At 39.8% G+C, this 24,829-nt stretch overlaps 2 protein-coding genes across 2 annotated transcripts in view; both read left to right on the top strand.

Annotated features, from left to right (window-relative positions):
* Positions 1 to 24,829, top strand: part of CYCS (cytochrome c, somatic) — a 34,716-nt gene that overhangs the window by 4,432 nt on the left and 5,455 nt on the right. The window lies entirely within an intron of this gene.
* SPMIP4 (sperm microtubule inner protein 4) lies at positions 1,070 to 24,705 on the top strand. Its single transcript, XM_073003303.2, has 8 exons — positions 1,070 to 3,085; positions 5,849 to 6,019; positions 9,475 to 9,504; positions 12,224 to 12,324; positions 18,629 to 18,717; positions 20,313 to 20,487; positions 20,651 to 20,742; positions 22,365 to 24,705. The coding sequence occupies exons 1-8, from the start codon at positions 2,952 to 2,954 to the stop codon at positions 23,166 to 23,168; spliced, it is 1,596 nt and encodes a 531-aa protein (XP_072859404.2). The 5' UTR covers positions 1,070 to 2,951; the 3' UTR covers positions 23,169 to 24,705.

Here is a 24,829-nt window from a genome sequence, read left to right as displayed (position 1 = left end):
CCAAGCTTTTCAGTGTGAGGGCCGCATAGTATATTTTAAACATTTTCAAGGGCTGAAGGAGGAAAGGGGGACCCAAGTGATCCCCCACCCTGCTTTCTTTGTAAAGATAGTAGGGGTGTGTGGAATCGCTTGGGTCCCCCTTCCTTCCTCTTCCTATGCCTGGGCCAGATAAAAAGTCAAGGCAGGTCCAATGTGGCCCACTAGCTGTAGTTTGGGGACCCCTGCACTAAGGGCTTGGGATGTAAAAAGTTCCTGTTTTCCACCTGCATTTTCATCGATCCATGACAAGTTATAGGGACTTCTTCCATATGCACATCCACACAAACACAGAAATGTTTAAGTAACTCTATGCACTTTCCTCCAAACTGTACACCTTTTGCATCTGTTATTCTAAGGAATGTGTTTGGTACACATTTTTATGCACAATTCAAATGTGTTCATGTGCATTTTCCAAATATATGCATTTTTCACTGTGCACCTTTTAAAAATGTATACAGTATATCGCTTTGCATGCACGTTTTACCACAGAAACATATTGCAAATACTGATAGCCTCAGAAGGTTGAAATGTGTATTTTCATATAGAAACGCAAAACCAAGATGCTTATTTCCCATCACTTGATTTCTATCCCTTAAGACCTACAGTATTTGCTTTTGCAAGCGTAGAACCAAGATATATGTCCATACATACATCAAACATAGGTACACTCCATAATCTTGATTTGATGACGCTCAAAATTTCCTCTCACATAAGTCAAATGTGATCTCATTTGTCTTTAGATGTGCTACACAGGGCTTGAATAAGACAAAAACTTTTGAAAGAAAGCTACCTTTTAAAAGAAATAAGTATAAAGATCGGTCGAAGCCCTCCATAACTGAGCAAAGTGCCCATCATCATTCATTTTTAGGTGGCCTCAACATATGTTGAAAATCAACACATCTGGAAATCCAACATTTGTTATCAGACATGCCCTTCTGTTTCAGTCACTCACAGAGGATAAACAGGTGGTTTAATTTCAAAAGATAATAAGATGAGGGTTTGCTTTTCATTTGTTAATTTAACCTTTCTTTTTTGTATAAGTAAGGAAGTGGTCTTTCACATTCATTGTAGATTAAGTTGTTTCACATTTCTGTGTCATTTGGCTAAAACCCACAAGTTAAATCAGTTTTAATCAAGACAGATAAAAACAACAACCCAAACCTTGTCACGAGGAGTCAATGACCAGCTCATTGTGATGTCAGACACCACTTGGAGGAAAGGGCAGGGCAGGAAAAAACCTGCACAGGACACTGCACTTAAGACTGGAAGGTACGCTTGAGACTTATATTTTCACCTCACTTGTCCCTCCTGATTCTATCCATTACTATTTGTCTAAGCTTTTGGAAGGGATGGACCAGAGAAGGGCATCACCTCATACATAACATCCATGCCTTCAATTAGAAAGGTCTCAGGTGCAATCTTGCCACCTCCAAGGAAGGGCAAGTGAAACACTTGTCTATAACCATGGAGAGTCATTGCCAGCCAGTGTGTAGATAATACCAATCTAGATGGAATAACAATCAGCTCTGTATAATTTTATTTATTTATATCTCATCTTTCTCCCTTAGGAGACCCAAGGCACTTTACAGTGTGTATTTAATATTTTCCACTAAAAACATAGCACAATCCAATATTAAAATAGTTTTAAATGAATTATTAGGAAAATACAGTTTACAACCTTTTAAATATAGTTCACGACCCAGCCACTTTGGGTCCCCCTTTTGGGAGAAAGGCACTGAAACACACACATACACAAAAACACACACAAAAACCAAGTGACACCATTCAAAAGCAATAGTGGAAGTAAAGCTCACTATTAAAAGGTCCCAATCAGTGACCAAAGAGTTATTTACGTCAAAAAGGTTTTTCCCACTGGTGGAAGGACATCAAGGAGCAGATCAGCTTTGCCTCTCTCAGAAGGGTATTCCAACGGATAGGAGCAGTGATCAAAAAGTCCTTGTCTCTTCTTTCCAAGTATACCTGTAAGGGAAGCCAGGCAGGGAAAAGGCCTCTCTTGAGGTTCTTAAAACTCATGGAAGCTGCTATACAGAGATATGACCCATCATGTAGCCTGCACCAAAGCTGTATAGGACTTTACAAGTCATAACCAACACTTTGAATTGGCACTAACTGGTGAGAACAATAAAGGCCTACAGCAGCTATGGGAGATGGGTGGGTGGGTTGCATGATGAACAGTGTTAAAACTGGTGGACCATCTTCCGACTGCAGAGATAGCTGGTTAATACTCCAGACTGGTCAGGTGGCGTGAAGCAAATGTTCCACGGAGCTCTCTATACCTTTGAATGAGATGTGTTGTTTTCTTGCCTTTAGTTTTGATCTCCAGCTCCGATCAGCCTTAGGCAGCATAGCCAATGGTGAGAGATTGTGGAAGTTGTACAATAATGGTGAGGAGATACATTCCCCATTTCTTCCTTAAAGGAACTCAAAAACTAGCATTTGCAATACAAACATCCTCAGAGCTGCCTTGTTTCCAAAGAAGGTATCCTTCACACAGGTTCCAGTCAGTACAATGTGTACAAAATGAAAGATCCAAATAAGCCCTAACCTCTTCTGTGCTTAATCATTCACATTCCTTCAGGATACTCAGGGCCCTGTTTTTATCTAAAATTTTGTCATCCTCTTTTTACAGAACTCAATTTTTCAAAAACAAGATTTCTTTGGTTATGTTTATTCTTCCTTAATACTTGATCCAGCTTATTTGTCTAAACTCTTTTTGCTTTGTACTGGAATCTGAAGAAGTCTCTTTCAAGTAACCAACCGGCTCTGTTGTAAAGTCATTTCTAGTTATCTATCAAGACAGAAGTTAATATTCACCCTAAGCAAAAGATGGCACTGGTCACTCTGAGTACTGACTAATTTCTGTGTGGATTCTTCCAGAAATTTTTTTAAAGATGGAGGTTCACCCAGGCATGTCCTTTTACAACAATGTGCACGATGGAACAGCCTTAATAACAAAAACATTGGAATCTACACATGATCTCACTCCACTGCATATCCCACCAGGACCCCCTATATCACCAGAAAGGTAAGAAATACATATAGTGTATACTGTTTATTTTGGCTTCAGTGGTACCTTGTGTGTAGCTGCCTTTGGTCAAATAGTAAAACCCACTCCATATGGCTGCGGTCCCCCATGTACTTAGAAACAGCCACTCTTAAATTCAGTGAATTGTAATATTCAAGTAGTCACACATAAGCCTGGTCTGCACATTTTTCAAGCAGCAATGCATCCAAGAGGCAGCCATATCAGTTGACTGGTGAGCTTTCCTCCCAGTGCAAATAACCGCTTTGGATGAGTGATTTATGTCAGAAGGAGGAAAGGGTTGTTGTGGTCCTGATAAATCCAAGCCACCTCTACTCCCAGCAGCTATTTGAATTTTCAAGTGTGAACATGAGATTAAATTATGCATTTAACTTTACATCTAATATGAATTTAAGACTTATATGTTGCTCTTCTGTGTAAGTGCTTGAAAATCTGCTTTGATGTATGACTTGCATTCCTACATGGGCTCACATCTTGTGCCAGCTGGCTAAGAGTCTAGTCCACTGAAACGAGCATTCATAGAACCGGAGATATCAGCAAAATCAAAGGTGCAAGGCAAAACATGTAGGCAGTGTTTGGTTTCTGTGAGGAAAAAGGCATTTCTGAGGGATTGGCCAATGGGTGAAGCCATGATCAGTTTAACAGCTGCTCGTAGTTATATAAATGAAAGATTCTGGGGGGAAAGGTTGCAATTATAGGTAAGTTTGGTTCCTGCAGAACTGCCTGGAACAAAGTATGGGCAACCCACAGCAAAAAATGCTGACTGGGGGATTATGAGAGCCAAAGATCGCCAAAGGAACTTTTCCAGGATCTGATATTATACATCTTACTAGATTTCTTGCTTTGGCATGAGGATTGGACTCAGTGACTCTTGAGACTTTGTTGAACACAAATATGACAACCTTAAAGAAACAGCAGTTGTATCTACATGAAATGTTTCTGTAGGATTATGTTACAAGTTTAGTATTTGGTTCACAAAACATTGTTTCCTTTCTGCAACTTCTTTGTATACATTTTGTTAACCTGTGAGAAATACACACACACACTCCCAAATTCAGACTGTGGAGACCAAATTTCCTTGCTTCCCATGTTATAAATATATGTGACATGCATTTTTAACTTTCTGGGATACAAAGGTCACTAACCTGTAGAGAGAAGTCGTGCATGATTTATTAACATTTCCTTCAGCTTCAATCATCAAATATACCCAATGATTCATCTTTTGAACTACAAGACAATAAAGTTTACCTTGTTTCATTAACCAATCCCTACCTTAAGGGCATATCGAGACAGGGGAAGTTGGCGCAGTCTGGTTTCCACTTAAAAGGTTATTTTTATTTTATCTCTCACTTGAGTGATCCTTCCATTCACACTGCCCATTTTTTTATTTCTGTAAGACTTTGGATCACCCCAGATTGTCCCCCTTTTGATTAATGACACTCCCCATTTTGTCTCCTCCCCTGCTGTTTCTTATGGCTGTCATTCAGCATGCTGCAGCAAAAAAAATTATTGGTAAATAAAGTGACATAGCAAGACAGCAAGGCACCTACTGTACCTAGCATAGTACACATAATATTGCCAATGTATCTTGTTTATCAAGAATAGCGCTACATTAATAGGAAAAAATATATACATTAACATGGGAAAGTGGATGAAAATAGAGGAGGGGGGTTTCTCCATCATCCCTTTCAATGCCACAACCCAGCAAATATGTCACAGGGTTGTCATCTCAGATACCACCACCAACGGCTCTATTTTGGTGCAGATTAACCATCAGCACGAGCTACAGATCATAATAATCAGGAACGTGCAAAATTGTACCAAAAAAAAAACCTTTAGTCCTGGTGGTGTGCCAAAAAGGAGTGGGGCAGCTCTAAAAAGGGGTGGGATGAATTGCTACAAGTCAAAACATGTTTGGATGCCATGAACAAAACAGAACCAAAAGCAATCCAAATAGCAAGCTATTCCACCACCGCAGACGTGCCCTCAGCCAGCATTCGGATGCTAAAGACACTGACGTGCAAAATATTAAAAGAAAGTAGAGACACAGCTTGGATGCTTATGTTTAAGACAAAGAAAGATTTTCTAATCAGCCAAGATTTCCTATCTTTTCTAAGACACTGAATAGGGAGTACTGGCTTGCTGTGAACTTTTCACCAAAGCTGGTGGCATGGGAGGGATGAGAAATAACGGACAGGCAAATGTTTATGGACTGACAGTCTTACTGTTTTAGTCCAACAGTGTTTAACTATGCTGAGGAACTGAACTTCACTTACATGGAGTGGGGCAGGAAACTTTCTTTCGTCTGAAGACACAATTCCTTAAAAGACAATTGGTCAAAACCACATTTGGATAGCCGGCAGGCCCGAAACTATAACTAAAAATGTGTTGCATTCCAAGTTTTCTCCCCCCTTTCTGTGTATGTCTTTCTCTTTCATTCTCTGTTCCTCCTCCTTCAGCTATTTCTCTTCCTTTTCTGACATTCCCTTTGTACATCTCTCCCTCCCTCTTGCATTTCTTCTGCTGCCACCCCCCCGTACTTTGCCTTATTCGCTCCTCTCTTACATACCTTCCCTTTTCTTCCTTTTGCCACACCTTTTTCCATTTCTCTGCTTTTCTCTTTTTTTTTCCTGCCACCCACATTTCCTTCCCTTCAACTTCTGAATTCTGTCGGGGAAGAGTCAGATCGTCCTCTTAGAGTGGCGTAGCTGAGCTGCCCTTTTGAAATGTTTCATCTGATTTCAGGTATGAGGAACTACGAGAACACTTCCAGCTGTGCAAGCCTGTATTGAAAGCAGGGCAAGAATCCGGAGGAAGGGAGCCCATGTTGCCAGAATCTCACAGGAACTATGAGCCACCTTATAGGTTTCATCACAAACATCACTACTATGGCAATACTCAAGATGCTCCACTAAGGTATCACCATTCTCTATAGTTCTGGAGGACTGGATGTTGTGTTTTGACCCAGAAGCAAATCCAGAGGTCTCTTGGCAAGCTTAAACAGGACACGGACGTAGTTTAAAAGAATACTTTACACCAATGAATGATTCTGTCTCCTGAAAACTATTCTGTTCCTATGCAGTGGCACTGATACTTAATGACTTTCAGCTGGCATGTCTACTCCTTCCTAACAGTAGCAATTAGGATGGATAAAAATCAATGATTTTTAAAAATCAAATTTATTTAAATCACAATTTTTTTTAAAAAGTAATTTTCTATTTAAATCATCAACAAAATCCAATTAAAAAAATTAAATCAAATCCATCCTGGTAGTGATGGTCCAGAAAACTCTTTGGATGAGTGCCACCAAATCTTTGCTGTTTTTGCTTTAAGAGACTAAAAGCGCTGTCCTGTATATACAGTACAGTACTACAGTATACTGTAACTGTGTGAAGGCTTGAAAAACTGGATGCACTATGCAGTTTGACCACTTGATGGCAGCAGAGCAGATAGAACTAAAGCTGCAAATTTTAACCTTTTCCCCCCCAGTTCTTCCTTACAGTAAGAAAGAAAGTTCTCAGATGAATACTAAAGGCTTTCCAAGGATATGTACTATGAATACCTATTTCAGTTCACAGGTTTGAAATCTTCCTGGAAGGGATGTTGGCAAGTCTTAGGGTCCAAGTCCCAAGTCTGAGTCTTTGGTACCAAGTCCTGGATCCCAACCCCAGGTCTGAGTCACTATTAAAAACAAACCCCCCCCCCCAAAAAAAGGGGGAAATGTGTAACCATTTCCAAACATATCTTTTTATTACCTTAGATTTTGTCAGCCTTTGGTTTGAGGCCTCATTCCCAAAGGTGAATGGGCAACAGAGGGAATGTCTACACATGCCATTTTGTGCACACTGATGCAGTCTAAATAGGATTGCTTCGGGTTGGGAGGAGGACCGATATGCCATTTTGTGCAGTCCTCATGTCCAAATGGCATATTGACCTTAAGCAACCCTCCAGCTCCTTCCGCTGTCAGCTGAACACATCTCCTGCTCCTCTGCAAAGTGACAGAAAAAATGAAGTTATTATTTTTGTTTGTGCCAGAACCTTGCTGATACACTGAGCCACTTAGAATTTGTTTTAATTATTTGCCTTGCATATAGTGCTGATTGAAAAACATCCCACAGCTGCAGTTTCAATTGGTACTTCACAGAAAGGTAAAGAATGTTTTTTAAACAAAATTTAATCTAAGTGATTCAGTGCCACAGTGATAGTTTAGCAGAGTAAAAAAGGAGCAGGGGATGTTCAGTTTGCCAAAATCCTGAAGTGGCTTGCTTACTAAGCCACCAGAAATTGAAGCCACAAGGACAATTCTAGTCCTTCCCAGCAATTGCAAACGTGGGGAAACAGGCTAAGCTACAACACACCAACCCCTACCAAAAAAGGAAATGGCTGTGACAGGAGCTCAAAGGGGTGCAGGTTGAGGTTGCCTGGGGCAAATTGATCCACTCTAGTTATTACATTGTGTGATCGCTGGAAAAAAGAGCAAACCTGCCCCTGCAATGCTCCAAACAGAGGGACAAATGCCCATCTGAACAACCCCGGAATCACCCCAAAATTACATGTTAACGTGTGACTGAAATCTTATTGATCAGCATAGTAAGACACAACTACGTAGAGTTATGTCCATGTAAGCAATGGAAATTACAGAGTCAGCTCACCAAATCCCCATTGTTTCAAAGCACCTAATTTAGCTGCAGACTTACTACACTAAGCACCAGTATTTCATCCATTATGTCTAAAACACAAATCATGAATTCTGCCAATCCCAAATGAATTTCATCAATGTCCATTTATTTCCTCTCCAAAGTTACAGATCTTCCTCTGGGATTGCCAAAATTATATACTGAATATATACCAGATAAATATGTTTTGTTACAGATTGGCATGTTTTATTTAATATAAGCTTTGGTGGACTGCAAAGTGCTTCTTCAGAAGCCTGTATGTGAAGAAACAACAGCTTATGCCAAACAAAACTTGTTAGTTTTAAGATGCCATGAAACTGTTGTTTTTGCTGCAATGGACTGACACAATTCCACTACCACCAAAATGCTAGATGTTGGACATTTGTAGCAGAACATTATGAAATTGCTTCAGAAAGTGTACTGGCATTGGGGCACAGGAGGGAGAAGGAAATAACATAGTTAGACAACTTGTACATATTAATTTGACCTTTAGCAAAGAAATATATCTGGGTATTTATACCTATTATTTACTCAAAGTCTTTATGGAGTTTCATGTGACAGTGACTCACTTTACAATCATGACAAACAAAGGCACACGTTCAGTTCTTGCTCATTTTCACTATTCAACTGAAAACAACTTTAATTGTTTTATTTTATTTAAAATATTTTTTTACCCTGGCTTTTTCCTTAAAAAGAACCCGGAGTGGCTTACATAATTAAAAATACATATATTAAAAGCCAAAATCAGGAAGTATACAAATACTAAAAAGGATCAAACAAATGCCACACTAAAAGATGGTAAGCAAAAGCAATACCAAAAACACATTCAAGCAGTAAGGCACAACAAAACATTTATAAACCCCACTCAGGCAGCCAATCACTCAGGGAAAACTTGCCTGAAGAGAAAGAACTTCGCCTGCTTGTGGAAGGAAAAGCAAAGACCGGGCCAGCCTGGCATCTTGTGGGAGGGAGTTCCAAAGTCTGGGAGCAGCAACAGAGAAGGCCTTTTCCCATTTTCCTATTAAACGTACCTGTGAAGATGGTCGGACTAAGAGAAAGGCCTCCTCTGATTATCTTAACACCTAATTAGGCTCATAAAGAGTGATGCAGTCTGTGAGATAGCTTGAACCCAAGCCATTTACGGCCTTATAGGTTAGAACCAGAACTTTGAATTTTGCCGGGAAAAAGATTCATAGCCAGTGGAGCTGTTGTAACTTTCCCCACACACACACACACATGTACAGCTAAATAGGTGTTTTGTGAGTCCTGGTATTCCTGTGCATATAGATAGGTCTCATAGCCATTTGTTGTTGTTGTACAGCCCTATGCAATTGAGAAATACAGATGGAGTCTGTAATAAAATGTTGTGGTCTGCTCTCTTCCAGAACAATCTGCAATATTTCCACCCCTTCCCTGGGTTTCCCTTATTTTCCCAATTTGGCTGTTGTCCTATTGCCAGTCAGCAGGCATTATTAAACAACTACAGCCGGAAAGATCAGAGTGACCTAGTTACAACTGGCCCAGCCATCTTGAGTTTGCAGTTGTATGGACTGGAAACAAAACAGCTATTCAGTAAGGTTGCAATTAAGTTACCTAGCCATTGCGCTACAACATATCCACACATGTGGGTGTGTATATAGAACATACTGTATATTGAATGAAATGAAGTAATTGCCTGTCTCTCTGTTATGACAGATTACCTGGTATGTCAGAAAACACAGATCGGTAAGTATATATAATCTACATTAAGTCTTTCCACTTTGAACAATCTTTGTGTTTCAAGTTAGCATGTCCCAAGGTGTCCAAACACACCTCACCTGCAGAGGGGTGGCATGGCTGTCTGACATACTGTTGCAGACCCTAGATTTTTTTTTATTTTTAAACTTTTAAAGATTACTTAAATGTAAGAAAAGACAAGTAATAGCTAAAATGGTGAAACAATAGGTCTGCACACATTATAATATTGCAAAAGTAATGGGGGGGGGGAAGAACCCTTGACCTTGATGGAACCCCAGACTACCCCGATGATGCTGACTTCTGCCTGGTTCTCATGCAGAATACAACTTCTCCAAAGAGGCATTTATTTGAAATAGGATTTAAGTTGTTCACAAAACTACGGGGTGGGGGTGGTGCAGTTAAGCTCATTAGGTCCGCAGGGACACAAATTTAAACAGGCAAAGAATTACTTGAAGGACCAAAGGGAATTAAATTTATTCAAAAATCAACATTGCCTCTGCACAGCTCCCATTTTTTCCTACAAGACTTCATAAGAGAAGGTCCTCAATGGAGGGAGGTATCATTCTGTACATATACTTAGGCTGAGAATGCTGGTGGCTCCATCCTTCTCGCCAGCTCTGCTAGAGCCTCTGCTAGGTAACCCTCCTTCCTATACTTCTGGAGGCATACATAGGTTGAGAAAGAAATGCTTTTTAGTCACCTGCATGCACAGAATAGCAGGGGTGTGTGAGAATCACAATCTGGTAAGAGGACCTATTATTATTATTATTATTATTATTATTATTATTATTATTATTATTATTATTATTATTATTATTATTATTATTATTATTATTATTATTATTATTATTATTATTATTATTAGTAGTAGTAGTAGTAGTAGTAGTAGTAGTAGTATTAGTATTATTAGTATTAGTATTAGTATTAGTATTATTAGTATTATTAGTATTATTAGTATTATTAGTATTATTAGTACTAGTATTAGTATTAGTATTAGTAGTAGTAGTAGTAGTATTAGTAGTAGTAGTAGTAGTAGCAGCAGCAGCAGCACCAGCAGCAGCAGCACCAGCAGCAGCAGCAGCAGTAGCAGTAGCAGTAATAGTAATAGTAATGTATTGTCATTGAAAGTACTGTATATACACTGTATACACATACAATGAAATTCACAAATCACTCAGGTAAAGGTTCCCCTTGACAATTTTTGTCCAGTCGTGTTTGACCCTAGGGGGCGGTGCTCATCCCCGTTTCCAACCCATAGATCTAGTGTTTGTTCGAAGATAATCTTCCATGGCCAGTGCATTTAGACACAGAACACTGTTACCTTCCCACCATGGTGGTACTTATTTATCTACTTGCATTTTGCATTTTGCATGCTTTCGAACTGCTAGGTTGGTGGGAGATGGTACAAGCAACAGGGGCTCACTCTGTCACATGGATTCGATCTTACGACTGCAGGTCTTCTGACCTTGCAACACAGAGGCTTCTGCGGTTTAACCCGCAGCGCCAACACTCAGAGACCAGATCAAAAGACACACATCCTCATAACAATCCTAAAACCCAGAACCCTGCCTAAGAGCACACAGTATCCACACAACATACAACAGAACAGACCAAGTAATAGTAATACAGTCCAGCAACTCACTGCTGGTGATTCTTAAATTCCTTGTTAAATTAAATTATAGCACTAGGATAAAAACTCTTTAAAAAGCATGCTATCTGAGTTTTAATTGCTCTATATCTTCTGTCGGAAGGCATCACTTGAAAGAAGTTATAAGCAAGGTGGGAAGAATCTCTAAGAGTATTAAATGACTTCCGCAAGCAGTGGGATGCAAAGGCCATTCATTGGGCTTCGTGGGGCACGGTGCTCCTCCATTGTGGCCATTGTGGGATTAGCATAATAACAAGGACAGAGGAGAGCTGCACCGTGTGGAGGGATGCCCTTTCTGCCTATACCTTTCACTCATTTTTCAGCATCACTTTCTTTCTGTGATACCAGAGATTGTAGCTTCATCTGTTGCAGCAAAAGATGAAGTTTTGGAATTCAGCAGGGGAATATTGCAGGCAAGGTAGTTTTTGACATGGTTTTTGCAGATATTTTTCCATAACCACAAATGAGACTGATTACATGCACAGGTCATAAAGCCTGGATGATTAAGTGTATTTTTCATTATCTTTTCTACTCTCCTTTTAAAAAGCTGGCTGGATAACTCAGTGGCTTAGGTATCTGGCTGTTGAGCCAGGGCTAGGGAGTAGGGAGGGCCAGCCTGTGTAGCCTTGATCAAACTGCACAGTGCAAGGGTGCCCCAGAAGAAGGGAATGGTAAATCACTTCTGAGTATTCTCTACCTGGAAAACCCTGAAAGGGGTCCCCATGAATCAGAATTGACATGACACATTCATATTATTACTTAAAATAAAGGGCCAAACCCAATTGCAATCCCAAGTAGAATACACCCACTGAAACAATTAGGACACATCAGTTCCTTTCTTAGTCCAGTTGATTTCAATGGATCTAGTTTTAGTTCAAATCCAATTGATTTCTATTAGTCTACTCTGAGATTAAAACTGGATTACACTTTATAAAATTAGACAGAGAAATCAGTAAGTGGAAGAAAGACAAAGTAAAAAGGTCTAAAATCCAAATGAGCTACAGATATTGACATTATCATCAAATAGTTACAAAACATATATTCTTGTGCATTCTTTAGAGACATGAACTATGCAAAATATAAGTCACCAGGGACTCTCTTGGTGGAGGGCCGGTATCGTCCTTTTCATCCATATGTCCATTGCAACACAGATATCAGAGGTAAAAACTTAACTGATTTGTCTTTGTTTTTTGTTTCTTTCTTAAATATTCCATATTGTTTGCCTTTTATTCTCTCCTAAATACTCCTAAAGCTCTGTGTGGTCGAGAAAGCTGTCAATAATTGTATTCTCTAGACATGGTCAGTTAATATTTGTATCCTGGGGATACAAATATGAACTACAGCACCATAGGTCCTGTGGCAACCCCATTCCCTCCCCCAGAACCAGCCAGGCCCACTCACTGAGCTTCATGTGGCATGGTGCTCCTCTGTTGTGGTCATTGTGCTGATCCTAGCAGGAGCCCAGCCAGCACTTCCCTGCTCAGCCAACCACTGTGGTGTGGAGATGGGTGAGGATTCTCCCCGCTCAGCTGATATATGGTTGGCTGTGTGGAGAGGCGCATTTGTGGGTTCTTTGTAACTCCGCGGGGATCTTATCCAATCAAGTCCCTGTACTTAATGGTGTGAGACAAGGATGCATACTAGCCCCCACCTTGTTCAACTTCCATATCAATGGCTTAGTTGGGAATTTAAGTAACCCCAATGTTCATCAACCCAAACTTGCCTCTCGCCCAATTGCAATCTTACTCTATGCTGATGATGCTGTTTTATTGTCAACAAAGTGTGTAGGATTTAGAAGACTCCTGAGATCCTTCTCCTCTTACTGTAATAAAGAACAATGAATAATTAATTATGCTAAAACCAAGATTATGGTTGTGAGTAGAAGGAGAATAAAGCATAAGTGGTCTCTAAATGGACACCCTGTAGAGCAAGTAGCATGCTACAAAATACCTTGGCATAGTTTTTCACTCTTCAGGATCCTGGCTTACTCATGTAAAACACACAGAAATGAGTGCTCAGAAAAGTACTGGAGCACTAAGAAGATTTTTCCATACTGATGGGAGTAAACATGTACCATTGGCAATACAAGTTTTTAAGGCCAGGATTATTTCACAAATGCTTTATGGCTCACAACTATTCGCTTACGCTAATATACAACCTCTGGAGATTGTTCAGACCAAATTCGCGAGAGCCATTCTTGGAGTTCCACCTTGTACTTCCAATGTGGCTCTTCGTTTAGAGGTTGGGTAAATATCCATCAAAGCACGGGCTAAAGTCCTTATGGTGAAATACTGGCTTCAACTGATTTTTGCATTAGAATGCTTGGCCCCACTGATCTTACTAGATTCCTTTCAGTCAGAGTGGAAGAAGCATATAACCGAAGAGTTATCGAAAATTGGCTTTTCCCCCACTATACTTATAGCAATGGGTCTCAAGGATGCCATCAAAGCAGTGAAGTTAAGGGTATGGGACATTGAACCACAGGACCATGTTGGGCAGTTAGGGAAATATAATTTTCTAAAGAAATCTGCTTTTATCACCTCTTCATATTTAGCCAGCACTATGTCATCTAAAGCCATAAGGGCTTTTGCACTAGCTAGGCTCAATGTACTTCCCTCTAAGCTTTTGGAGGGAAGATTTCGAGGTTTGCCTACATCAGATTGTCTCTACCCTTGTAATAGTGATGAAGTTGAATCAGTTGGTCATGTTCTCCTTTTCTGTACTTGCTATCGGGATCTTTGTATGGAGCTTTTATCACCTATTATCTGTAAATCTCCCGGGAGATCAGAGGAGGATTATGTCCAGCTGCTACTCTCTGACAATACCCCTTATATTACGAGACAAGTGGCCAAATTCTGTGCGGCAGCAATGGTTATTCGTAATCAAATGTTTGGGTCGGTGATTTTAGATGGATATGTTTTTAATATAACTCTGGCTGAGATTTTACTTATATTAAGGATACATGATGTTATTAACTGGAAAGAAGGGGTTGTTTTATCATGTTTTAATGAAACTTTATTACCTTGACTGACTTTACCAAACTATAATTATATGTATATTTTATATTGATTTGGTTTTACTGGTCTTTTTACCGTAATAAAGTAATTAATTAATTGTGTGGGGAGGCAGGAATGCGCCGGCTAGGCTGCTGCCGGGATTGGCATAATAACAAGGACAGAGGTGAGCCGTACTGTGTGGAGCCCTGGCTGGTTCTGGGGGAGGGAATTGGACATACAGTTTGTATTTGTATCCCCAGGAAACAAATACGAAGAGCCCATGTCTAGTATTCTCTGTTATAGAAGTCAGAAGACCAACAAAGTCAAAAGTTTAAGGCAGCTATACAAACTGTTGTAGCATAGAATGCATAGATGAATGCTGTATTTCCTTTTTTAATGGCTTAGTGTTACCCTTTTTAAAAAAGGGAAGCAACAGAGGAAAATGTTTAAACTGACTCTGCACCCTAGGATTTCCAAATGTCCCCACTTTCTACAAATGTACTATTCCCCTGGACTGAATGGAAACTAGCCTTAGAGCAAAATAAAGATGCAGTTTCAGGTAGCCCCCAGAAGAAAGCAGTAGGAAATCACTTCTGAGTATCTTCTGCCTGCAATACCCTGCAGAGTGTTATCATAAGTCAGAACCAATTTGACACACATTATTACAGTATTATTGTTTATTATTATTATCATCATTATTATTAATAGTAGTAGTAGTAGTATCCAAGAATATCCTGCAGTCAATCAAAATTATAAAAATATTAACCAAAAACCTAAGTACAGTATCTGTTAAGTATTGGCACAATATGTATGCTGTCCTTAATATTGCCAGTTTTTGTAATTCTGATGGTGTTACAGTATTTCTGAAATTTCCAAGTGCTTATAATATTGTATGGAATTCCATAGTATTGTTCCCAAGAAGAAGAAGAAGTTTCATCATCATTAAGAGAAACTATGTCTAAATCCAGTATCAATCCTGTTTAAACCCACTGAAATGAATGAAACTGGTTGAGCACAATTAACTTGAAACTTATCTATTTTAATGGATCTAATCTAAGTAATAACCATGTTCAGTTTAGCCCACAGACTTATTTAGGCCACCATTCTGTTCCTCCTATGGCCAACCAGGTGTCCTATTATAGCAACTAGAAACATTCACAAGACTGGGAGTCAATTTCTCCCCCCCCCCAAAAAAAAACCCAAAATAAAATAAAACACCTTAGGGGCCACATACATCACTCAAAACGGCAAAACAAGGAGGGGGGTATCTTGGTCAAAAGTCCATCCCCAATTTTGGAAAATGCATATTTCTTGGTGTTAAATGGTGAAAGAAGGTACTGTCACTTATTTAAAAGATGAGCTGCAGCTCTTGAAAGCTTCCAGAAACAGACATTCATTGGGTTTCTTGAGAGAGGGGAAATTGTTGGCTAGGAGGCCAAAGGCTATGAAACTGACTCAAAAGATGGTATACAACCCCTTGGCCACACTTTGCCTACTTTGGCTCTAAGGGAAGTCCAGAAGCAGCAGAAAAACAGAAGGCACAAAATGCCATCAGGAAAGCTTGCCTGAAGAGAAAGGTCTTCGCCTGCTTGTGGAAGGACAGCAAAGGTGGCGTGAGCCCGGCCTCTTGTGGGAGGGATCACCAAAGTCCGGGAACAACAATGGAGAAGGCTCTTTCTTGTGTTCCCACCAAATATGTCCGTGAAAGTGGCAGCACCAAGAGAAAGGCCTCTCCTGATGATCTTAACACCCAAGCAGGCTCATAAAGGAAAATGCAGTCATTGAGAGTGGTGGGCCTGCAGCCGTTTAGGACTTTATAGGCTAGCGGCACCTTGAATCCAGCTGAGAAACAGATCAGCAGCCAGTGGAGCAGTTGGAAGGGGGGGTGTTATGTGATCCTTGTAACCAGTCCCAGTCAGCAATCTTGCTGCCACATTTTGGACCCACTGAAGTTTCCGGACACTTTCTATAGGCAGCCCCACATAGACAGCATTAGAGTAATCCAGCTGAGATGTAACTCAGGCATGTGTCGCCGTGGCCAGATCTCTCCATGAATGGGAGCAGGTGATGTACTAGTTTTAGTTGTGCAAGGGCACTTCTGGCCATCTAGGCTCAGAGAAGCATCCAGGACCACCCACAAATTCTGTACCTTTGTTTTCAGAGGGAGTGCAACTCTCATCCAGCATAGGCTGCATCCCTATTCCCTTGCCTGTTCTTTGACTGACCAATCTTGTCTGGACTAAGCTTCAGTTTATTCACGGTCATCTAGACCACTGGTTCTTAACCTTGGGTTACTCAGGAGTTTTGGACTACAACTCCCAGAAGCCTTCACCACCAACTGTGCTGGCTGGGGTTTCTGGGAGTTGCAGTTCAAAAACATCCGAGTAACAAAGGTTAAGAACCACTGATCTAGACACGAATCTAGAGCCAAAACAGCCCTCTCAGATTTGACACCAGACACCAATCTAGAGACGGAACAGCCTTCTCAGATTTGGACGGCAAAGAGAGAGAGAGTTGGGTACCTTCCACATGCTGGTGACACCGAACCCCAAAACGATTAACAAAAAACTATTCAAACAAAAACAGAAGAACAAATAATGAATGTGTATAGGATCCTTCCTTACAAAATGGGTAGCATAAAATAACATACACATAATAAAATCCCAAAGAGATCTAGTTCTCTAAAATTCTTTTGCAAAATAAGTCCAACACATTTCAATGTAAATCCATCAGTGGCCTAATAAGATAACAAAGGAATAGGCTTTGGCTCTCGTGTTAAACTGAAATAGCCCCAATAACCTTCTTCCAATACATATTATGAACAGATATTCCTAGCCAATGATTATTCTTCACTGGTGCTGTGAAAACATTTACCACAAATGACCGTAGAGAAGAAAACACTTTTATGGAATGTCATTTTGTTTTTTGAAAAGTTTTTTCTTGATGACCCTAATGAGAGAAAAAAAGTAATGAACAAATCAATGAATTATTGGCATTTCAAATAACTGTTGTAAGGACAAATTCCTATGCTACTGAAAAGACAAACATTCTGAAGTGTAAGAAGCTTTTACTCATTAAGAACTAATGACATTAAGCAGCAGGTCAAATTAAATCAAAACGCTGGTCTCTACCCTATAACCACCAATTTTAACACTATGAAATAAGATTTCTGAACTAAGAAGTGTGATCCTTGCCTTAGCAATATAGGCTTGTAAGTATTGGGGCTAAAAAAATTTTCCCCATGGAACTTTGCAGTCCTGTACTTTATTCCAGACTGACTTTAAGAGGTGGGCTGATTCACACCTTCTATTTCTGCTTTCTAAAAGACCATTTGAGGACAAGTTCTATTCCAAGCAAAGCTTATCAGGCTAGGTTATGGCCTCAGGAACAGCACATATGGCCCCTCTTGAGGCATTCCTGGGTTAAGGCAACCACATATCTCTTTTACAGAGGAGACTTTTTATTTCAAAATATGGACAGAGAGCAGTTCTTAGTTCAGAGCTCTCCTCCATTTGAAAGTTGTCCAGTTCTACTCCAGTTCAAAAATGAAGCACCATAAGATAGGACTTTAATAGACATTTCAGTGAAAATGTGTAAAATTTGAATCATGGTCAGGTGAAGGACTAGTAAACTGCATTTCTTGATTCTAAGTGGGTGGGGAAGCAAAAGATGCCATTAGTCAGTAGTACACAAAAATGTTTTCCATATGCTCAGAGGCACTCAAAATATTTCTGAGTATTGTCCTCCCTTGACTTACCAACTGATCTTTGTAGCCACTTATTGCTGCACTTCAGTATTGCACAGGAACAGTGACTTCTAACTATAAAAGTGGTTTAGGTATCTGGCTGCAGAACCAGAGTTTGGGAGTTTGATTCGCCACTGTGCCTCCTTGACAGGGACTGGATTCGATGATCAATCCCTTCGAGCTCTGCAGTTCTGATATGATGATGATTTTTGTTGTTATTATTATACAAACACATAAGATCATCTTTGACTAGTGTTATATAACAGATACAAGTTTAAACCAAAAACCTAAGTATCAGTTAAATATAATGTTGTTGCTTCTCATTATTAAATACGCTCAAAATAGAAAAACAATCTGACTGAGTGAATCATGGAAACGTGTTTCAGATTAAAATTTGTAGGCAGTTTTAAAACTTCAGCTGAATATTTTGCAAATATTATAATCTCCTGTGTGTGCCAAAAACATAGACAGCAAAATGTGTGTAGGGGCAGAGACATACACACACCTATAAGAATTTTCTTTGAACACATAAAGCAGGAAAAACAAAATTGTTCTTTCACAACACTCTTGAAAGTTGTCACACATGACAAAACAAGTAATGTCAGTTCTGTGTTAATCCAAATTTAAGATGACCTCCAAAGGATAATTCAAGCTACAACAGAGTACCATGTTTTAACTTCAGCCTACTGAATATGATAGCATATTTCCACCTGAATCTTACAGGTAGTTCCCCTAAAAATGAAGCTGCTGGAGAACCTTTTGATATTAATAGACAGACAAGAGGGTGGCCTGGAGAACATGGAGCCTTTCATGTAGGTAATTTCTACTTGTGATGTGAATCTCATCACTTCTTGCTCTCAGAGAGGAATGGAGGAGGGGGAAAATGACTCTTCTCTCCTTACAGTGAGATTTCTCTGAGAAATCTTGTGGAAAATCTTGCAGAATTTTACAGATGTTTCTGCTTCCTCAAGAGTCTTTCTTTCTTTCTTTCTTTCTTTCTTTCTTTCTTTCTTTCTTTCTTTCTTTCTTTCTTTCTTTCTTTCTTTCTTTCTTTCTTTCTTTCTTTCTTTCTTTCTTTCTTTCTCTCACTCTCACTCTCACTCTCACTCTCACTCTCACTCTCTCTCTCTCTCTCTCTCTCTCTCTCTCTCTCCCTCCCTCCCTCCCTCATGGGAGACATGCCAACCTGTGTAGGGGTGTTACTATTCCTGCACGGAACAGCATCTTTCCTGCATAGAATTGACCTAGAGAGGGTAGAAGAAACATGAAGCTGTGTACAATTTTTACAAATCCTGCACAGAACACCATCTTTCTTGTAGTATTCTGCTAAAAAAGGACAGAAGAAACCTGAAGCTGCACAATATTGTTACAAGTCCTGTGCAAAACAATACAGTGGTACCTCGACTTAAGAACTTAATCTGTATTGGGACTGTGTTCTTAAGTTGAAATGTTCTTAAGTTGAAGCACCATTTCCCATAGGAATGCATTGAAAACCATTTACAGTAATCCGTATCTGCTGTTTTTTGTTCCTAAATCGAGGCGCTGTTCTTAAATCGAAGCTGGTTAATCCGAAGCCAGTTAATCTGTATCTACCATGATTTTTTTTTCTTCTTTTGAAGAAGTCAGGAACTTTCACTGAGAGAGCATAGCAAGACTTTAAAAAAATCACCAAGGTTATGAAACATTGTGATGAGTCATCACATCCCTAACTGGTACTACATATGGAAAAATAATATTTGAGAATTGCTACCTGGTAGTAAAGCACATGGATTTAAATGCAAGTGCTAGGCCCAGCTAGAGTATTTACACTGTATTGTTATAGCAGTTAGATGTCACTTTAGCTGCTATGGCTCTGTCATACAGAATCCTGGTATTTACAGTTTGGTGAGGTGTTTATAATTGTCTCCTAGACCACTTTAGGACAGGACTCAGAACAATAGTACTAGAGCTGTCTAGCAAAGACTTTGTGCATTGACCAAAGCTGAAAACTCCTGGATGGGGCCACAGAAGCTAAAATGATGTTAACTGCTATAACTGGGACATGCAGAATACCTACACTCACACTACAAGGCAGATTCCTACATTCCTAAGAGTCACACAGTTGGCTCAGGAAAAAAGAAAGGGCATAGTACAGAGAAAGTGGGAGCTGTTCAATCCTTACTTAAATCACTACTGTAGTTACAATAGACTCCTGCACCTTGTGGAATACTATAAATTGTGTTGACAGTGCATTAGTTAACCTAGACTCTCAATCCAAATCCTCATCATTTCCATTTACTGCATCCTCATAAGGAGTGTTATATTTCCCATTTAATTTTCAAAACCGCTTCATTTCCCAGACTATGCAACAGTATGCATTGATATGGATCCATGTGTTGATATTTTTATCCCTTTTCCTCAATGACAGGTTTCTCAGTTTGCTGAAGGAAATGATTGGGCATATAATCCAGAGGTTCCAGTGGCTTGGGCTCCAAAATCCACTTTGAAACCTCCAGAGCTTGACATCTCATCAAGAGCCGCCAACATGCTAGAAAATGTCAAGCAGGCCCTTTGGCTGTCCACCTACAAACGTGACTTCTCAGGTATAAATTTGTAACAATTGGAAGTGCTAGAGTTCAAGGTGAACTAAGTATGTTGAGTAGGGCATTTTAAAAACAGAGAGGACTGGTTTGAACATGTTTTAAAAATGTGAATCAAAGTTTAATCTTTAGCTTCTGTAACTGTACCAAATTTGTTTTACTTAAGGTAGAGGTCCTTTGAACCCCCTACTGCTGGACGACTATGATGCCAAGTTGATTGGCAGAGTAACTGGAGAACTAGGCAAATATGTGGAACTTGTAAGTATGCCAGGTAGCAACTTGTAATCCAATCTTACATGCTAACACTGCTTGCAAGTGTTTTTTTTTTAATTAATGGACTGGGAGAGGGCCAATAAACTAAAACTGAATTCAGATAATTCGGAGATCCTACTGTTAGGAGGATTGTTAGACTAGTTAGAAGGAAATGTACCTAGTCTTGCTGGGGTTACACTGCCCATAAAGGACTGAGTCCACAGCTTGAGGGTACTCTTGGACTCAGCACTTTCTATGGAGGCTCAGTTATCTTCTGTGACCAAGAATGCCTTCCGTCACCTTTTGTTAACATCATTTTGCCCAGTTGTACGCTACATGGATAGAAATGGCTAGCAGCCATAGTTCACACACTGGTAATCTCAAAAATAGGTTACTGTACTGTTATCTAATTAGGGCTGCCCTTGGAAACAGTATGGAAACTTCATCAGGTACACAATTTGGCAGTCAGACTGATTACTAGGACTAGTAAATTTGATCATATATCCCCAGTCTTGACAGACCTTCATTAGTTCCCTGTTTTGTTTCCATGCTCAATTCAAGGTGCTGGTTATGATCTATAAAGCATTTAATGGTTTAGAACTTTGAATATAACTCCCAGAAATCAGCTATCCATCCCACCCACTCCCCTCAATCTATGTTGTTATAAGTTGTTAAAAGCTGCTGCACTGAGGGAGGCCAAAAAGGTGAATATGAGGAATCGTGCCTTTTCAATTGTGGCCCTAGTCTTTGGAAGGAAATGCTAACAGAGACACACCGGGGTCCTTCTCTCCTTACATTTAGAAAGATGGTAAAGACTGAATTATTTAAATTTGCCTTTAATAAACCAGCCTCCAGGATGCTGTTCATTACAACTTTTTTAAAAAAATCAATTCTAGATTTTATAGTCATTCACAATTATGATTATAATTGCTGTTTGTTGTATTCCTGTATTGTTTTTGAATCATATATTTTGTTATTGTGGGATACTGAGAGCTTGTTAATCTAGAATAAACCACCCAGTGTAGTGCTTGTGCTTATGAGGTGGTATATAAACAAAACATAACAACACAACACAAAACAAGAAAAGTAATACAAGTGAAATGGATACGTATACAGTATACAGTATTTTAAACACAATGGAGGCTATCTTTGGTCATCCCTAAATCACCATCACTACAACACCACTAATAAACTCTTGGGGAACAGCCAGTAATTGTCAGCAAGCAGAGGATGAAATTAATAGCAGCCATTTGCACCAGGACTGCTGTAAGTGAAGAACATTTTCTTCCTATTGTGATCCTGGTAACTATCAGTTCATCATTAACTGCTATTTGAACTTCATGTTTTAAAGACATGTTCCCTCAAGAATATTGGTTTGAAAATACACCTGGTTTTCCTCACCTACACATCACACATTTGTCATGCCTTGTTTCATGACTGGTCACATAAAGGCAAATATGGGCTTCAAGTGCAAGTCAGATGGCTGGGCCACCTTCCTCTGAGTAAGTGGGAGGAAAAACAGGCTAGTCACAGGGAATACACATTATTTTAATGTAGTGTCTCACCTTAGATGTGACTACCATAAATGTAAAGGCTTAGGAATCAATGCTACGTAATTTGTTTTTCAGAGAGAATCATTTCCATCAGGGACTTCTCAAGTAAGACCTTTAGAAGGTCGCATTGCCCGTGCACTTCAAGGCAGACAGCGACCCATCCTAGACCCTCAACAGCAGGACTCCCCAGGTGTTCACAGGCCTCCACTCCATTCTTATAGGGAGCATTTGGTTGTACTTAAAGATTCAGAGGGGGCTAAGAACTGTGGAAAAACATCACTGAGTTCATTTCAGCATGATCCCAATGCAAGTGGATTATGGAGAAGGAATATGTATTTTCTCCCAAATCACATTAAGCTTCACATAGATTATCCTAAAGAAAGTACTGAAGATAAGAAACTTCCATGCAACAGATTTCAGAAAATTACAGATACTTGGAAAACTGAGAATTTGTACCAAAGGCAGCTTGCAATCCCACCTGAACCAGAACCAACTGTGAAGCCTGCAGATCCTATTTACTATGAAGATTTGGAACCTTCCCGTTTAAACAGATACATCGTATGGCATCATCCTGTGAGCCTGAGTAAACCAGGCCCACCAGATCTGTGCTTTGAGAAGCCTGCTGAGATACCAGATCCCTCGTTAACGTCTCACCCCAAAGCCATTTCAACACTCCCCTCCTTCCCAAAATGGATTCCTAACTGTGGAGTGGCTCATCCTCAGACAAAACTGCTGGATATCCAGGATTCTTTTTCAAAAAGTGATGCCATCAAGCGTCTGAATGATCTCAGGAGAGGAGGCCTAAGGGACCTCAGGGATCATGACAGGGAAGGCAAAAGGCACACATTTCAGGGTACTCATGCACATTTCCTTCATTGATGCAGAAGTGATAAACTCTCTCACCAAGTTTCCATCTAGTGCTGCAGTACTGACTCTTTGTTTACACCTTGCTCTCATTGTTAATGGCTCGTTCCATCAGTATGGGTTCACTGTCTTCTAAATTAGTGCCTGTCAACCTCTGGCTTTCTACATGTTTTAGATTTCAGCTCCCAAAGTCCCTAGCTTACATGGCTAATGGTCAGGAATTCTGTGAGCTGAAGTCCAAAAATCTGAAAGGCCAAAGGTTGACAACCACAGCCATAAAGGAAGATCAGAATCTACCAGTAGATCTTTGCATGACTTCCAGATCTTCAAAGTTTCCCAACTTCCAATAATTAATTGCAAGTTTGAAAAAAGCTTCTACATTGGCTGATTTGTTATGAACCACTCTTTCCTCAAATTCAGTTTCCTTTACCTCAAAAAAAAGAACTATCTGCTGGTTACCTTTGTGCAGCTCTGCTATCCAGTTTTGGATCAGAAGCCTAGATCTGTAGCCACTCGGATTCAGGCTTCTGGAGATCTTAGAAACTCATATGAAGACTCAGGGGGAGGTATATTAAGTATTGTAATAGGTAATCAGCACCACTAACTTTGCATTTAATGCCACCCCCATAGGCATGATTTTGCCCTTGTCCCTGAATGGTGGACTTATAGTAGCTGTTAGCTGGCAACAAATATACAACCAAAAATGTAGATTGCAAGTTTACAGTCTGCACAATACCACTCTAACAGCAGGATTTCCAATTAGGAAAGGATCAAATGAGACCAGGCATAACCCCCTCTTTGTAGGTTTATGTGAAGGGAAGATCATAATGACTACTAGACATACAGGAGCTTGGTGCACATCTCTTAGCATGCTCTTGGCATCTGTGCATACAGTTGAACATGCAAAGCCTCAGTAGTCACACAAGATCATTGAAAATAGCAAGCAAATTTATTATCTAAGTTTTCTTATGCAAGATTTGCTTAAGTGCAAAAAAGGGGAGGGAATGAGCATCTTCAAAGACCACAGAACACATGTGTTGTGTTGGGAGGAAGAGAGGATGGTTCACTTGCTTGAACCATGAACAGGAACACTCCACATGTTCCGGTTGCAACATGCTATTTTTTATAATCAGGAGACTTGATTTCACAGGGGCATTTCACATACAGCTCTTCTTGCCAATTTCTATATTTTATTTTATGGGCTTCTCCTTAAGAGCTTAATTAGATGAACTGGAAAACAGCAGACCCTTTAAGTTTGAGCAAGTCACTCTAGCCAGTTAGCTGCCATCTAGATATTTTAGACTACACATTCTATTAACATCAATGATCGGGCAGGATGGGCATTAAAGTCCAAGACACCTGAAGGATACCCAAGACAGATGTGTGTGCAGTTTTCAATCCATACATACTTGTCAGCTCCTTCAGGCAGCCTTTTGTCTGTCAGTTCCAGCACCTTTGAGCCTCAGAGATCCAAACAGCATAGCAGAAAGCATTTCCAAGCGTCCATATTATGTTTAACCTCATAGTTCTCTTTTTTTATTTCATTATGAAAAATGGAGCAAACTCAGTTATGATATAAATCTGTTGGGCATCTATGTAAATTTTTCCCTACCTTGGGTAATCTAGTTGTTCTTGGACTGCAACTCTCAGAAACCTCAGCCAGCACAGCTAGTGGT

The sequence above is a fragment of the Pogona vitticeps genome, chromosome 6 (assembly GCF_051106095.1).
Source record: "Pogona vitticeps strain Pit_001003342236 chromosome 6, PviZW2.1, whole genome shotgun sequence".
In the NCBI taxonomy this organism is placed as follows: Eukaryota; Metazoa; Chordata; class Lepidosauria; order Squamata; family Agamidae; genus Pogona; species Pogona vitticeps.
The sequence above is the reverse complement of the archived record's forward strand: the minus strand, read 5'-3'. Positions and strand labels throughout refer to the sequence as shown.

Bases quoted from the DNA above. Each gene is read 5' to 3' on its own strand.
- SPMIP4 (XM_073003303.2), top strand. From the start codon at position 2,952: ATGGAGGTTCACCCAGGCATGTCCTTTTACAACAATGTGCACGATGGA. The intron at 3,086-5,848 runs GTAAGAAATACA...ATCTGATTTCAG, and splicing joins CCCCCTATATCACCAGAAAG to GTATGAGGAACTACGAGAAC. The intron at 6,020-9,474 runs GTATCACCATTC...CTGTTATGACAG, and splicing joins ACTCAAGATGCTCCACTAAG to ATTACCTGGTATGTCAGAAA.